Source organism: Nicotiana tabacum, chromosome 15, assembly GCF_000715075.1.
Source record: "Nicotiana tabacum cultivar K326 chromosome 15, ASM71507v2, whole genome shotgun sequence".
In the NCBI taxonomy this organism is placed as follows: Eukaryota; Viridiplantae; Streptophyta; class Magnoliopsida; order Solanales; family Solanaceae; genus Nicotiana; species Nicotiana tabacum.
Window position 1 is genome coordinate 68927979 of NC_134094.1, and position 15388 is coordinate 68943366.

At 40.3% G+C, this 15388-nt stretch overlaps 1 protein-coding gene across 1 annotated transcript; it reads left to right on the plus strand.

Annotated features, from left to right (window-relative positions):
- Window positions 1-498: 498 nt before the first annotated feature.
- Window positions 499-2178, plus strand: LOC142169667 (uncharacterized). The gene is made up of 3 exons (XM_075231563.1): window positions 499-1095; window positions 1229-1312; window positions 2047-2178. Exons 1-3 carry the CDS (start codon window positions 499-501, stop codon window positions 2176-2178), a joined length of 813 nt encoding a protein of 270 aa, XP_075087664.1.
- The last annotated feature ends 13210 nt before the right edge of the window (window positions 2179-15388 follow it).

Sequence of the window (15388 nt, forward strand, 5' to 3'; positions counted from 1 at the left end):
GAAGTCACTACTGGAAAATTGTTGGGCTTCATTGTAAGCAGGAAGGGGATAGAACTGGACCAATCAAAAATCAAGGCCATTCAGGAATTACCACCACCAAAGAGTAAGAAAAATTTAATGAGTTTCCTGGGTAGATTGAATAACACCACTCGCTTCATAGCCCAGTCCACGATAATCGGTGAACATATTTTCAAGTTGCTGAAAAAGGATGCGGCCACAAAATGGACAGAAGGGTGGCAGAAAACCTTTGACAGAATCAGGGAATATCTAAATCCACTAGTGCTTGTTCCCCCCGAACCTAGGAAGCCATTATTACTATATCTGTCAGTCTTGGATAACGCCTTCGGCTGTGTGTTGGGACATCATGATGAGACCGGGAGAAAGGAGCAGACCATCTACTACTTAAGTAAGAAGTTCATCCCATGTGAGGCCAAATATACTTTGATAGAATGCACTTGTTTTGTTCTGAATTAGATCGCCTAGAAACTAAGGCAATGTATGTCAGCATACACTGTGCATCTGATATCTCTGCTCGGCCAGCTCAAGTACATCTTCCAGAAGCCGATACCTATCAGAAAGCTAGCTAAATGGAAAATTCTCCATAGTGAATTTGACATTGTGTTCATAACTCAAAAGGCTATCAAGGGGCAAGCTTTAGCCTATCGTCTCACAGAGAATCCGATCGATGGGGATTACGAGACACTCACTATGTATTTTCTCGATGAAGAAGTATTATTTGCTGGAGAACATATTGCAGAATCATACCCTAGATGGAGAATGTTTTTCAATAGAGCAGCAAACTTTAAAGGAGTCGGAATTGGGGCAGTCCTGATTTCGGAATCTGGACAGCACTATGCAGCATTGGCAAAGATAAGGTTCCCTTGTACCAATAATATGACTGAATACGAAGCGTTCTTCCTTGGGATCAAAATGGCAGTCGACATGAACGTCAAAGAACACCTGTTCATAGGGGATTTTGAACTATTGATACACAAAGTCCAAGGGGAATGGTCCACCAAAAATGTCAAGATCCTTATGTACCTGCACTACGTGAAAGAGTTATGCAAGAAGTTCACAAAGATTAAGTTCGAGCACGTCCCCAGGATTTAGAATGAGTTCACTAACTCCCTTGCAACTCTATCATCCTTGATTCAGCATCCAGACAAGAACTACATCAACCCTATCGAGGTAGAGATCAGGGATTAACATGCCTTTTGCTTCCATGTAGATGAAGAGCCAGATGGTAAACTATGGTATCACGACATCAGAAGATTCCTCGCAACCAGAGAATACTCGGAGTATGCTACTAATGGTAAAAAGCGAGCCCTCAGGAGATTGGCGAACCACGTTTTTCTCAATGGGGAAGTCCTATACAAAAGGACATCGGATTTAGGTTTGTTGAGATGTGTAGATGCTGCCGAGGCAACCAGGTTATTGGAAGTAATACATGCAGGAACATGCGGACCCCACATGAACGGGGATCACATTAGCCAAGAAGATCTTGAGAGATGGATACTTTTGGATAATAATGGAAAGCGATAGTATCCGCTATGTATAGAGGTGTCACCAGTGCCAGGTTCACGGGGATTTCATCCGGGTTCTGCCAAATGGGTTAAACGTGATGGGTTTACCTTGGTCGTTCGCCGCTTGGGGCATGGACGTTATTGGACCTATAAAGGCCGCTGGATCAAATAGGCATCGCTTCATATTAGTAGCTATCGACTTTTTCACTAAATAGGTCGAAGCATCTACCTAAAAGGTCGTCACAAAGAAGGTAGTGGCAGATTTCGTCAGGAACAACCTCGTCTGCAGATTTGGAATACCGTAGTCAATCATCACTGACAATTTTGCTAACCTCAACAGCGACCTCATGAGAGAAATCTGCGAGAAGTTAAGAATTGTCCACCGCAATTCCGCAGCCTACCGACTACAAATGAATGGGGCAGTCGAGGCAGCCAACAAGAATATCCAGAGGAGTCTATGAAAGATAGTGGACAATCATAGGCAATAGCATGAGAAACTATTTTTGCCTTACTGGGTTATCAGACAACCATGAGAACATCCGCCGGGGTAATGCCGTACATGTTGGTATATGGCACTGAAGCTGTGATACCTGCAGAACTTGAGATACAATCTTTAAGGGTCATTCAAGAGGCCAAGTTGGACGATGTAGAGTAGATATGGGTCAGACAGGAGTAACTCATGCTCATCGACGAGAAGAGAATAGATGTGGTATGCCATGGTCAACTATATCAGAACAGGATGGCCAGTGCATTTAATAAGAGAGTGAAGCCTCGCCAGTTCGAACTGGGGTAGTTGGTCTTGAAGAAAATATTTCCCCACCAAGAGGAAGCCAGAGGAAAGTTTGCACCAAACTGGAAAGGTTAGTACGTGGTTCACCGAGCATTATCAAGTGGAGCTCTAATCTTGGCAGAAATGGATGGAAGAATCAGCACAAAACCCATCAATTCAGACGGAATCAAGAGATATTATGTTCGAAGACAAATAGAGTTAGGTTTTTGCTGTAACACAACTACGTTAAACCTCACTTCCCATGGAGGGATATATAGGAAACCCACGTAGGGTTCGGTTTCTCTCCCCCCTTTATTTTGTAATAAAAAAACAAAATATCACTTTTGTATGTTGCTCCGGAACTACACCGACTTGATTTCCTTAGAGAGGAATACCTAGACATTCCTCATCGGATTTAGTCGGCTTTTGTAATTGAACTACGTTCTGGCCGGATTCCATTTGGACACGTAGCCATTTCATGCTTAATCTCATCATTTTTGCATCTATTGTAATCGAACTATGTCGTTGACCTAATTCTGTTTGAGTACGTAGGGTGACTGAGTCAGGCTCGATCATCTTCATCATATTATATCATCTTCCGCGAATACGTTCAGACATGCTTCTATTTTGGATACGTAGGCAACCTGAAAGGGTTCGGTCATAACCTTAGGAAAACCTTTGTAATACATTAGTTTGAATTAGGATGCAATCACAATGGCAAGCAGCCACGTCATCAAGCATCGCAAAGGATTGACGTCAACAGGACAAAGTTTTAAAGAAGAGATGCTCGCATGTGGAGTACTTTTCGTAACATGTCATAATTCGGAACGACGACATTTATCTGAAAAATAATGTATTTTCAAAATGTTTTCTAAAATACAGTAATTTATTCTACCGACCGAACTTCGCGGCATAACCATATCGAAGGCCGAGGCAAACCCACATTTTGGTCGACACAAACCAACTTCACCCCTCCCCCCCCCCCAAGAATTTTTCTTTGACTGTAGGGTCAACAGGAAGAAATGAAGCGTTGAGACCACACTGGGCAAATGACGAATCCTCCACCTTCCCGGGATTATCTCCCTTTCTCCTTTACTTGAATTTTCCTAGTACAACTAAAGCTAATCTTTATATTCTTTGCAGGTACTATGGAGTCCACCTGCTGATACGAAAAGGGCACTGTATATAGCAAATCGTCTGCTCAAACAATCGGAGCATGTTGTACAAAATGAGTCATTGGCTTCACCAATTGAAGCTCTATATATAGAAAATCGCCTGCTCAACCAATCGGAGCACCTTGTACAAACGAGTTGTCAGCTCTACCAATTGAAGTCCTTTATATAGCAAAATGTCAGCTCAATTGATTAGAGCGCCCTGTACAAATCGAACGTCAACTTCGCCAATCAAAGCCTTGTATATAGAAAACTGTTCATCTCGCCAACAGAACAATCCACATCGCCGCTCCGTCACAACGGAGGCCAGAATAGACAGTCGCAAACCTCGTCACCAACGTTCTGCCAATCAATGGTTGTAACCTAGCTTCGCAGTCAAAAGTATCTCTTGGGCATGCTTTTCTTTCCTTTGCTATCACTTTGAATGTTTTGACGTTTAGCTCATGCAGCTTTAGGCATGATTACGATTTTAGGCAGTCACTCCCAAGTGAAGACTATTTTACATTTCAATGCAAAGCTCTCCTAATAGGCGGAGACGCACTTTACAAATCAAGCTCTCCCAAAAATCGGAGACATCTCCTTAGTAAAAAGCTCTCCCAACAAGTGGAGACGCACATTACAAATCAAGCTCTCCCAACAAGTAGAGACACACTATATAAGTCAAGCTCTCCCAACAAGCGGAGACACTCTTCAATGCTCCGACATCTGTAGAACGGTACACAACCGACAAACAAATCGAGTCAAGATCAAGTATCCCATCATCCCGATCCCAAATAATGGCTCGCCGGCAGCCAGGCATCATTATTCTTGCATCATTTACATTACATCTTAATATATCCTGCATTACAATGCATGGGTATATGTGTATTTTATTTTTGTAGGAACACACATCGCAATGTGGAACTCTTTAAACCAAACTACAATGCTATGTGCGACAACAAACTCATAATCGGGCGAAGGATCCAAGTTGAGACACAAAACGAACAGTGAAACTCCAAATCTTCAAACCCTTCAAATCAAACCGCTAAATTTAAGCTATCATGAGTGCCCAATTCTCTGTCTCGCCATATCGTCATAATACCATACTGGGGTAGTTCATGCGAGTATCTCTTCCTCAAAATATCTTCACTCCAGAACTAAATGAGGCATGATCCTCGTTAAGCCCGAGGTATGTAAGCAATTCAAAGCCAGAATTAGGCCCCAATCTCTCCAAAATCTTTCCTGAAATCCTCCTTAATTCTCCCTAAATCTTGCAATTTGTAATCACCATGCCACTCATGCAATGTGTGCCTAATGTCGAGACAAAATTGACTTTGGTTCAATTTCTTTGCCCGAAAACTCTTTCCTCGTCTCCAGTCAAAGAGGGGCAGCTGTTGACGGCTAATTTTGACCCTCCCTTTTAAAATTTATTTATTTATACTTAATAATTTACAATGAATGTTTTAAAATTATTTTATATCGATAATTACCTATTTTTATAATATTAATTATGTATTAGTTTTTAAATTAATAAACTAGTATTACGTAATTACAAATATACTCATTATATTATTAAAATAATTATTACATATATGTTTTATAATTAATCTAACAAATTAATTCTCAAAATTAGATTAATTAGATTACTGCATTGATAATTCAAAACTAGTGTGATAATTTAGAAAATATACTATTTCCCAAATAATTAATTACAACAATTAATGGTATATTTGATATTTATAATTTTTACTATATTTGAGCCAATCAGATCGTGCCACATCGCACGTCCGGTGTGACTCACAAAAAAAAACACCATATATGGCCGTTGATTCATATCATCAACGGACAAGATTTAACCTTGTTCCCTGTCACGTTTTATCTCCATCGATGGATCACAAGAATCCAACGGCCGTCGATTTTCCAAGTTTAATTATTTCTAAAATCCTTAAATATCGTAACAATCAGAGCCACTGATCAACAGATCCAACGACTCACGTTCCATCTCCCATTTTAAACTTTGAGAAACCTCAAACCCTACTAATTCCCTCTTTGACCGGCCGCCCTAATTTCCCCTTTTCCTCTATATTCTGTCAAGTCGTCAGCCCATCAATGTCCAAAATGTTGCACAAATTTATGCAAAGTTAGTCGAAATCACTCAAAATCACCTCTTTTGCACCTACTACACCGCGAATCCCGCTTGAACATTTCCAATTCCATCGTTACAATTCAAAATCCCAAATCTGAAACCCTAGATAAAGAGTGAAACTTCAAATCGTTCAATCTGGCTTGTGCTCCATCAAATCGGAGCATGCATGAAGCCCTTTCAGAGCTTCATCATGAGGGTTCTGTACCCAGAGGTCAAATGCAGTGACCTCTGGGTTTTGAACTGTGTCCGATGGGTTTGCCTTAAACGGTCAATCTCTCTCCACTAAGGTAAAAACTACCACTATGCCCCTCGGTCTCTCAGATTTTACACTCGATTTTGCTTGCATTACTTGGCTCACTCTCTACTACTGAGTTTTAATCTATGAAACCTTACGGAATTGAATGCACTATAAATAGCGCCTTCAATGCTCTCACATAATAGACCGAAAAAACACGAACACAAAAGAAACACTAAGATTTCATTTATAAAAGTTTAGGTCCCTTACTGATTTCTGGCTCTCTTTTTCGTTTCTGAGTTCTTTCACTGCTCAATGTTTGAATCTTTGGTTCCTGTACGGCTAAGAAAAACATTTGTTTGGTTTGCTGCTCGAAAGGAGGTCAGCGTACACCAATTTCTTCTCTTTTGATTATTTTATTTGAAATATGACCACACTGTAGTTTTTTTCTATTGATTGCCTTTGTTTATAATGTCTGTTATCAGTTCTGAATTGATTGTTTTTCTGCTTATAATGAGTCGTATATGATCAACTATTATGCTTTGATATTGTATCTCGAATTACTATTAATTGATTATTATGTCACCCTGATGAACATGGTTAGGAATTAAGCAACTTATCATCTCCTATGATTAGCTATAGATGCCCTAGTGACTTCCCACACTTGTTCTGACTTCAGACCTCATTGATGCTCTGCAATAGCCATCATGTCCACCATATTAACTTTGTTTTAGTATAGTTTGTTACTCTGTACTTGAGGTTATATATTTAGTAAGCTCCACTAGAACAGATATGAATACTTAAGGTTTAATTTCGAGGCTGTTATTTAGATGAAGTATATCAGTTCAATTACTTAGGATGTCTTCTCTCTTCACATGAGTGTTTCTAAAGAGCTATTGAAATTAATGTAAAGGTCTTTACATTTTTATAACTACTGATCACATCTTTAAGTCTCATTTCATAAGACAATACCTTAAGGTAGCTAGGCTAAATTCTAATGAACTTCTGCAGTTATTTTTATATGTATTCTATCAATTGTTACTCATTCAGTTTAAATTATCTCCTAGGAATTGGGCTATAATTGCATCTGTTGTGACTGAGCATTAACTGTTATGTTGGTAGATTTAATAGAACTTCATCATGTTTATATCATCACCCATAACTTGTACAGCTGAACCTTGATCTTCTTAGTAAACAGTTTCCATTGTTCTGAGCTCCTTTAATAGAATTACTGACTTGAGTTCATCATATTTGAAACCCAACCCTGTCTATAATGTCTTAACCTTGGTTAGAACATCTCATGAATATACTTGAATGCTATTTCTTGAGGATCCTGCAACCATCCGATCCTTCGAAACTTGTGTATTTGCTTTCCACAACCATGTGCATGTCTTTATTGTCCTAAGAGCTTCATTAAGCCTGCATGAACAAGACAGGCGTAGCTTATAAATTTCAGATGAACTTCCTATTGTTACTAATTGAGTTTAACATGATGCTTTGTCAGTATGTTGTTAAAAAGTCTTAGGAAGAAGTAGTCAAGTCTTGAGCTTTAGAATAAACAAAGTTGATTAAGAGAAGGGTATACTTATGTGGTATGGTATTATGGTGACTGATTCACGTTGAAAGTGACTCATTGGCACTTAAACCTATAGAGAAGAATGATTTGTTAGTAGTTAATGATATTTGGGAGTAGAGTTTGACTCGTGGTTGGGCTACTCTCCCCGGCATAAGCATTGCCCTAGGCCTTGAGACCCTTGGGAACGTTGAAGTGTCGGAGAATTCAAAGGGGGTTTTGACCTTGAGTGGGACTCTCTCCTTAGCCCTTAATTCATTGACACTCGTTATTCTCTTTGGGTTTAGTATTTAGTGACAACGAAAGGTTTTCAATGTGGACCATCAGCTATACATATCCACCACATTAGTGTGACCTTCCTAATGTTTAGATACTGTTAGTATCTTCCATCTTATTTTTGCTTACAAGTCTTTTCTCGTTTCATGTATGAACGTGTGTCGAGTATTATTCTCTAATGACTTTCTCGTTTCTTTGAACATGTACAATTGTTTGGGTCTTCCAAGATCTTAAGGCACTCATGCCCAAGTACAACATTGTTGTGTTTCTTGAAATTCGAAGTCTGTCATTGCCCGTATTGCTACTATTGGGCCTGTCTCTTTGAGGCCCAAAAACTAGTCCTATCCTATCCTTTACTCCTTTAATATTACTGCTTCCCCACCTTAGATTTATTGCCTTGTTATTTTTGTTGCACTCTCGTTGTTTCATCTTGCACATGTATGCAACAATTATCTTATTGGATTGGATGCCTTACTTTATACCTTAAATCATGTGAATGACTTAGGCAAGTCTAAAGAACCTAGGATTAAAAGAAGCCGTAGTTAGCGATTAATTTCATATCCGCTAATCGTAAGATGTTATTAATTCATCATGTTTTACTAACTCCTTTCTTAAAGATTTTTTAGGCTCAAAGGCTTAACAAAGGCAGTTGTCCCTCTTTCAAAAAAATCATAATTGTCGCAAATTTGGTCTTTCTAAAAGGAATTAATAATTCGAAAGATTAAGCTGCTGCTACCCTAAAATAATGGCTTTCAAATAATTTTCTACTTCAAGACCAAGGTATATCTTATAATCATTTGCATAGCACTTTCACCACAACCAAATGACATAAACCTCCATGATTTAGGGGAAAAAGTGCTTCCGTCTTTTTTATATTTTATACAAACATTTCCATATTTCAAAATTTTCTTTTTAACCTCATATATACTAAAACATTTCTTTAAATCCATCTTATTTAATCATACCCTCCCATTTAGGTATTCTGTCCTAATATAAGGTAAGCTATACCCTTAAAGCACTAGTTAAGGCATAATACAAATAATTAGTTCTGAATCTAGGCTAAGTCCTATGGAGCTACCTCAAGTAGGTTTTAAGGGGTGCCTAACACCTTCCCCTAAGAAGAACAAGAACCCTTACCCATAATTGCATCGGTTAGCAGATTAATAAAGAATATGACTTTAGTAATTAAATAGGTACACTAGTATACTTTTAAATATTAGTGGCAACTCTCTTTCATCAACAATAGAGAAACCACAAGTTTTTTCTTTTTTTGACTAGTGCAAAATAGGGTGAAACAAACATAGTTCGTGGATGATGATAAAGAAAGTATGATAAATATGATCGAGCCTGACTCAGGCAGCCTACATATCCAAACGGAATCAAGTCAAGATGTGGTTTGATTACAACATATGCAAAATGATGAGATTAATAATGGAATGGCCGAGTCTGACTCAGACTACCTACGTATCCAAATGGAATTAGGCTATAATTTAGTTCAATTACAAAATATGACTAAATACGATGAGGATTGCCTACATATTCCTTCAAGCGAAAACCAAGTCATGGCGTAGTTCCGAGCAACATACAAAATTGATATTTGGATCTTCTATTACAAAAGAAAAGGGGGGAGAGAAACTGAACCCTACGTGGGTTGCCTGCGTATCCCTCCGTGGGAAATCAGGTTGAGCATAGTTCTGTTACAGCCAAACCCTAACCCTATTACCTACAAACTCAGTATCTCTTGGTTACAACTGAATTGATAGTCTTCGTGCTGACTCTTCCATTCAATTCTGCCAAGATTAGAGCTCCACCTGACAATACTCAGTGGACCACGTAAAGACCTTGCCAATTCGGTGTGAACTTTCCTTTGTCTTCTTCCTGGTGGGGGATGATTTTCTTCAGAACCAATTGCCCTGGTGTAAACTAGCAAGGCTTCACCCTTTTGTTAAATGCACTGGCCATCCTATTTTGATACAACTGACCATGGCATACTGCATCCATTCTCTTCTCTTCAATGAGCATGAGTTTCTCCTGTATGACCCGTATCCACTCTCCATCGTCTAACTTGGCTTCTTGGATGACTCTTAAGGATGGTATCTCAACCTTTGCGGGTATCACAGCTTCTTCGATACCATATACCAACATGTATGGCATCACCCCAATGGATCTTCTCATGGTGGTTCGATAACTCAGTAAGGCAAATGATAACTTCTCGTGCCACTACCTATGATTGTCCACTATTTTTCACAGAATTCACTTGATGTTCTTGTTGGCTGCTTCAACTGCTCCACTAATTTGTGGTTTCTAGGATGTGGAGTTGCGGTGGACAATTCTAAACTTCTAGCAAATTTCCCTCGTGAGATCACTATTGAGGTTAGTTGTGTTGTCAGTGATGATTGACTCGGGTATCATAAGTCGAAAAACGATGTTGTTTCGGATGAAATACGCCACTACCTTCTTTGTGACGGCCTTATAGGTAGATGCTTCGACCGATTTGGTGAAGTAGTCAATGGCTACCAAGATGAAACGGTGCCCATTTGATGCAGTGGGCTCTATTGTTCCAATCACATCCATGCCCCAAGCGACGAACGGTCAAGGAGAATGCATTACATTCAACTCATTAGGCGGAACGCGGATGAAATCCCCATGGATCTGGCACTGGTGACACTTCTGCACGTAGCGGATACTATCGCTTTCCATGGTCATCCAAAAGTATCCGGCTCTCAAGATCTTCTTAGGTAAGGTGAAACCGTTCATGTGGGGTCTGCACATTCCTGCATGTATCTCTTCTAATAGTTTGGTTGCTTCAGCGACATCTACACATATCAACAAACCCATGTCTAGGGTCCTCCTATACAGGACTTCCCCATCAAGGAAAAAGTGATTTTCCAACCTCCTGAGCTCTCGCTTCTAACTAGTAGTAGCACTCTCCGGGTATTCTCTTGTTTTAAGGAATCTTTTGATATCATGGTACCTTGGTTTTCCATTTGGCTCTTCATCTACATAAAAACAGTATGCATGTTAATCTCTGATCTCTACCTCGATAGGGTCGATATAATTCTTATCTGGATGCTGAATCATGGATGATATGGTTGCAGGAGCGTCAGCAAACTCGTTTTGGATCTTGGGAACATGCTTGAACTCAATCTTTGTGAACTTCTTGCATAAATCTTTTACACAGTGCAGGTATGGAAGGATCTTGACGTTCTTGGTAGACCACTCCCCTTGGACTTGATGTATCAATAGATCAGAATCCCTATGACCAAAAGCTCTTTGATGTTCATGTCAACTGTCCATCCTGATCCCAATGATGCATTCTTCGTAATCTGCCATATTATTGGTGCAAGGGAACCTTATCTTTGCTGATGTTGGATAGTGCCATCCTAATATCAAAATTAGGACTGCCCCAATTCCTACTCTTTTGAAATTTGCTGCTCCGTCGAATAACATTTTCCATCCAAGGTATGACTCTGCGATATCTTTTCCGGCGAAAAACACCTCCTCATCGGGAATGTACATAGTGAGTGGTTTCATAATCCTTGTCCACTAGATTCTATGTAAGGTGGTCACCTAAATCTTGTCCTTTGATATCCTTTTGGGTTATGTACACAATGTCAAATTCGCTACGAGGAATCTACCGTTTAGCTAGCTTTCCTGTAGGCATCGGCTTGAGAAAGATATACTTGAGCGGGTCAAGCCGAGATATCAAATGTGTGGTGCATGCTGACATATAATGGTTCAATTTCTGGGTGATCCAAGTCAAAGCACAACAAGTGTCCTCTACCAAAGTGTATTTGGCCTCGCATGGTGTGAACTTCTTACTTAAGTAGTAGATGACCTGCTCCTTTCTTCTGGTTTCATCGTGTTGTCCCAACACACATCCAAATCCGTTATCTGAGATCGACAGGTACAAAAACAATGGCTTCTTGGGCTCGGGAAAAACCAACACTGGTGGATTTGATAAATACTCTGTAATTAGATTAAAGGCTTTCTGACACTTTTCTGTCCACTTTGTGGCATCATCCTTTTTCAGCAATTTGAGGATAGGTTCACAAATTACTATAGACTGGGCTATGAAACAACTGATGTAATTCAATCTACCCAGGAAACTCATCACATCTTTTTTACTCTTGGGCGGTGGCAACTCTTAAATGGCTTTGATCTTTGAGGGATCCAATTCTATCCCTTTTCTGCTTACGATGAAACCTAGAAATTTTCCAGCAGGGACCCCGAACGAGCATTTTGCAAGGTTCAACTTCAAACTATACCTCCATAAACATTCAAAAAATTACCTTAGGTTGTCCAAATGTTATGAACTTTTACGAGACTTAATGATGACATCATCCACATATACCTCGATCTCTTTGTGAATCATGTCATGAAAGAGGGTTGTCATGGCCCTTATGTAAGTAGCACCAATGTTTTTGAGACCGAATGGCATGACTCTGTAGCAGTAAACTCCCCAAGGTGTAGTGAAGGCTGTCTTTTCTGTATCTTCTTCGTGCATCATGATCTGGCGGTACCCGGTGAAACAATCCAAGAACGACTGTAGTTCATGCTTCGCGCAGTTGTCGATGAGGATATGAATGTTTGGTAAAGAGAAATTGTCCTGCGGGTTGGCTTTGTTAAGATCTTGGTAATCAACCCATATTTTGATCTTCCCATCTTTTTTGGGTACTGGGACAATATTTGCCCACCAAGTGGGATAGTTGGTGACCCTCACTCCATTTGCCTCTATGTGCTTGGTTACTTCTTTATTTATCCTCAAACTCAAGTCATGCTTGAATTTTCTAGGTCCTTGTTTGACCGGTGGTCTAGCGGGATAGGTAGGCAATCGATGTGTAATGATGTCAGCACTTAAACCAGCCATGTCATCATACGACCATGCGAACACATCGATGTATTGTCGGAGGAGGTCGACCAATTCTTCCTTCTACTCTGCTTTTAGATGGATGCTGATTCGGGTTTCTTTTACATCTTCCTGGCTTCCGAGGTTAACTCTTTTGTCTCTTCAATGTTTGGATTTTTCTGGCTTTCTAGCTATTCGATCTCTTGTGGGAGATTATCTCGATTCATACTCTCTTCGTATTCCTCGTAATTTGGATCATTTTGCTCGAGGGTTTCGTTACATGTCACAATCGCGGAGCACAGGTTTTTATTGTTTTGATTACTGAAAAGAAAAACTAAGTATAGATGAAGTAGTAAATAAAGTTGCAATAATTTTAAGAAAGAAATTCTTTTTATTTCATCAAAACAGGAATGCCTGAGCGTTCAAAGAGGCAAATGACAAAAGGGTACAGATACGGTTCAGGCCTCAATTGACCGTGCGCTTTTTATTCAAAAACTTTACAATTCCACACTACTAAGACTCCCGACGAACCAAAGATGGGCTAGCGGTCAAATTCTGCAGGTCCTTTCCTGGTTCGGCATTCCGAATGGTCGGTGGCTTGATATAAATTCCTTCACATCATTCCTCAATCATGGTCATGAACAACATTACCATCCCACCGACGATGTCGTCCTCTGGCGCTGAGCTCTGGACCGTACCCGAAACATGCTCCGGCATAATAGCCTTTTTCCCAAGGTAACCTGTAAAAGTCTTCCCAATCAGAGGCTGATACCCTATGCCGGCTCTTCCTTTCGGCCCATTTGGCTCAATCATTTCTATTATCCCATCTGATCGGGCTCCCAGCCCGGTTCTTGGTCTATATCTATATTTCATCATTTCCCTCATGGCGATCTTTGATCTATACGGTGACTGCATACCCAAGTTTTGCTTCGTCTATTCTATTTCGGTGGTTTGCATGATCTCAACTGCATGGAAAGTGACCCCGTCTAGTCCTTCTATGAATGGGACTGCATGTTCTAGATAAGCTGACTAGCTCTATTCACCATGGACTACGATCTCTTGACAACCCTATTCAAATTTCATGTACTGGTGTAGGGTAGATGGCACGGCCCCTGCCATGTGTATCTAGGGTCTTCCTAGTAGTAAGTTGTATGAAGAGGAAATATCCATCACTTGGAATAGTTTGGAAAAATCAACTGGTCTGATCTGCATAGCCAAATAAATCTATCCAATAACATCCTTTTGCGACTCATCAAAAGCCCCTACTCTTAGATGACTTTCCTTGACTTCTCTCAGGTGGATACCCAACTCTCGTAGAGTAGAGAGCGGGTAAATATTGACTCATGATCCTTCATCAACCAGTACTCGGGACACTACCTTATCTCCATATTTGATAGTGATGTGTAGAGCTTTGTTGTGATCCACGCCTTCGATAGGAAGCTTATCTCTTCGCAAAATGATCATATTTGCTTCGACCATTTTCCCAATGGTTGCTGCCAGTGCCTCACTAGTGGTGTTTCTCGGCACACTCACCCTACTTAACATTTTCATCAGGCCGTCTTTATGACTATCAGAACTCATCAGTAAATCCATGATTGATATTTATGCCGGAGGTTTCTTCAATTGTTCCTCCACGGAGTATACCTTGGTTGACATCCTCTTCCAGAATTCTGCGGCATCGCGATCTGTTATATTTCTTCTCTAAATCTATTCCCTTTCCAGATTCCCTCGATTTGCATTCTTAGGAGCGTAGCACCTCCCTGACCTAGTCATACTGTGGGCCATCACAGAATATGTCATCTTGGCTTTCCCCTTATGCTGATATATCCATGAGATTGTTTTGTATTCTCAATCCTCTCCGTCCCTCATAGCAGAGGAGGGCTATTGCTAGTAAGTCTGAACCATCATCGTAGGTTTCAATTGTACCGTGTTCATCGAAGTCCTTTTAAGTAGGACCCTTGCGGCCTCAGCATTTCCTATCGTGATTATGGTTCCTTTCAAATCGTATTCTTCATCCAAGGTGATCATGTTAGCCCTTGATTTAGGTGATTTGGCAGTGGATTGCAGTTCACAATGGGCGGAGCCAGAGTGCACTAAATGGATCCGCTTTTGATCAATGACTCAATTTTATTTTTTAGCTTGAAACAATTTTTAGTATCATGCCCAGGTACGTTTGAGTGCTACACACACCTTTTGGTTGTATCAAAATAATTTGAGGGATACTCAGGAACCCTTCCTTCTATTGGATGAATCAAACCTGCTCTCTTAATCTTTCAAACAGTTGAGCAGAGATTCAGCAATCGGGGTGTAGTTTATGGGACCTCTCTCTTCAAAATTAGGGATTGGTCGGGGTGCATAGGTTGGTCGATTTTGATGAGTGGTGTTTTGAACAGGAGCGTATGGTTATGGTGGGTTCGGATTGTTTTGGGCTCGAGGCGAGTTATATTGATGTTGGGGATGGTAATACGGTTGTGTGTTGTAGACTGGAGGATAAGCATGTTATGGTGGGGAATGGTTGTTTAGGGACTAAGAGGTGTTTCCATGATGTGTGTTAGGTTGATAATAAAAGACGACTGCTGATACCTCTTACTTTATGTTCTTTCCACTACCTATTGACCTTTATTTGATATCTTTACTAGCTTTTTGCAGTGACACCATGGATTGTACCTTGCTGGACTTTAATAAATCGAGGTAAATCCCTTCCAGGGCCCTGAAGAAATACCTTGTCATTTCACTGCCATCCAATCGAGGTTGTGCCCTGGCGGCCTCTTATCTCAATCGACATGCATTTTCTTGGAATGACTCTGATGGCTTCTTCTGCAAGCTTATAAGTGCAATCTATCGGGAGTGATCTCTGTGTTGAATC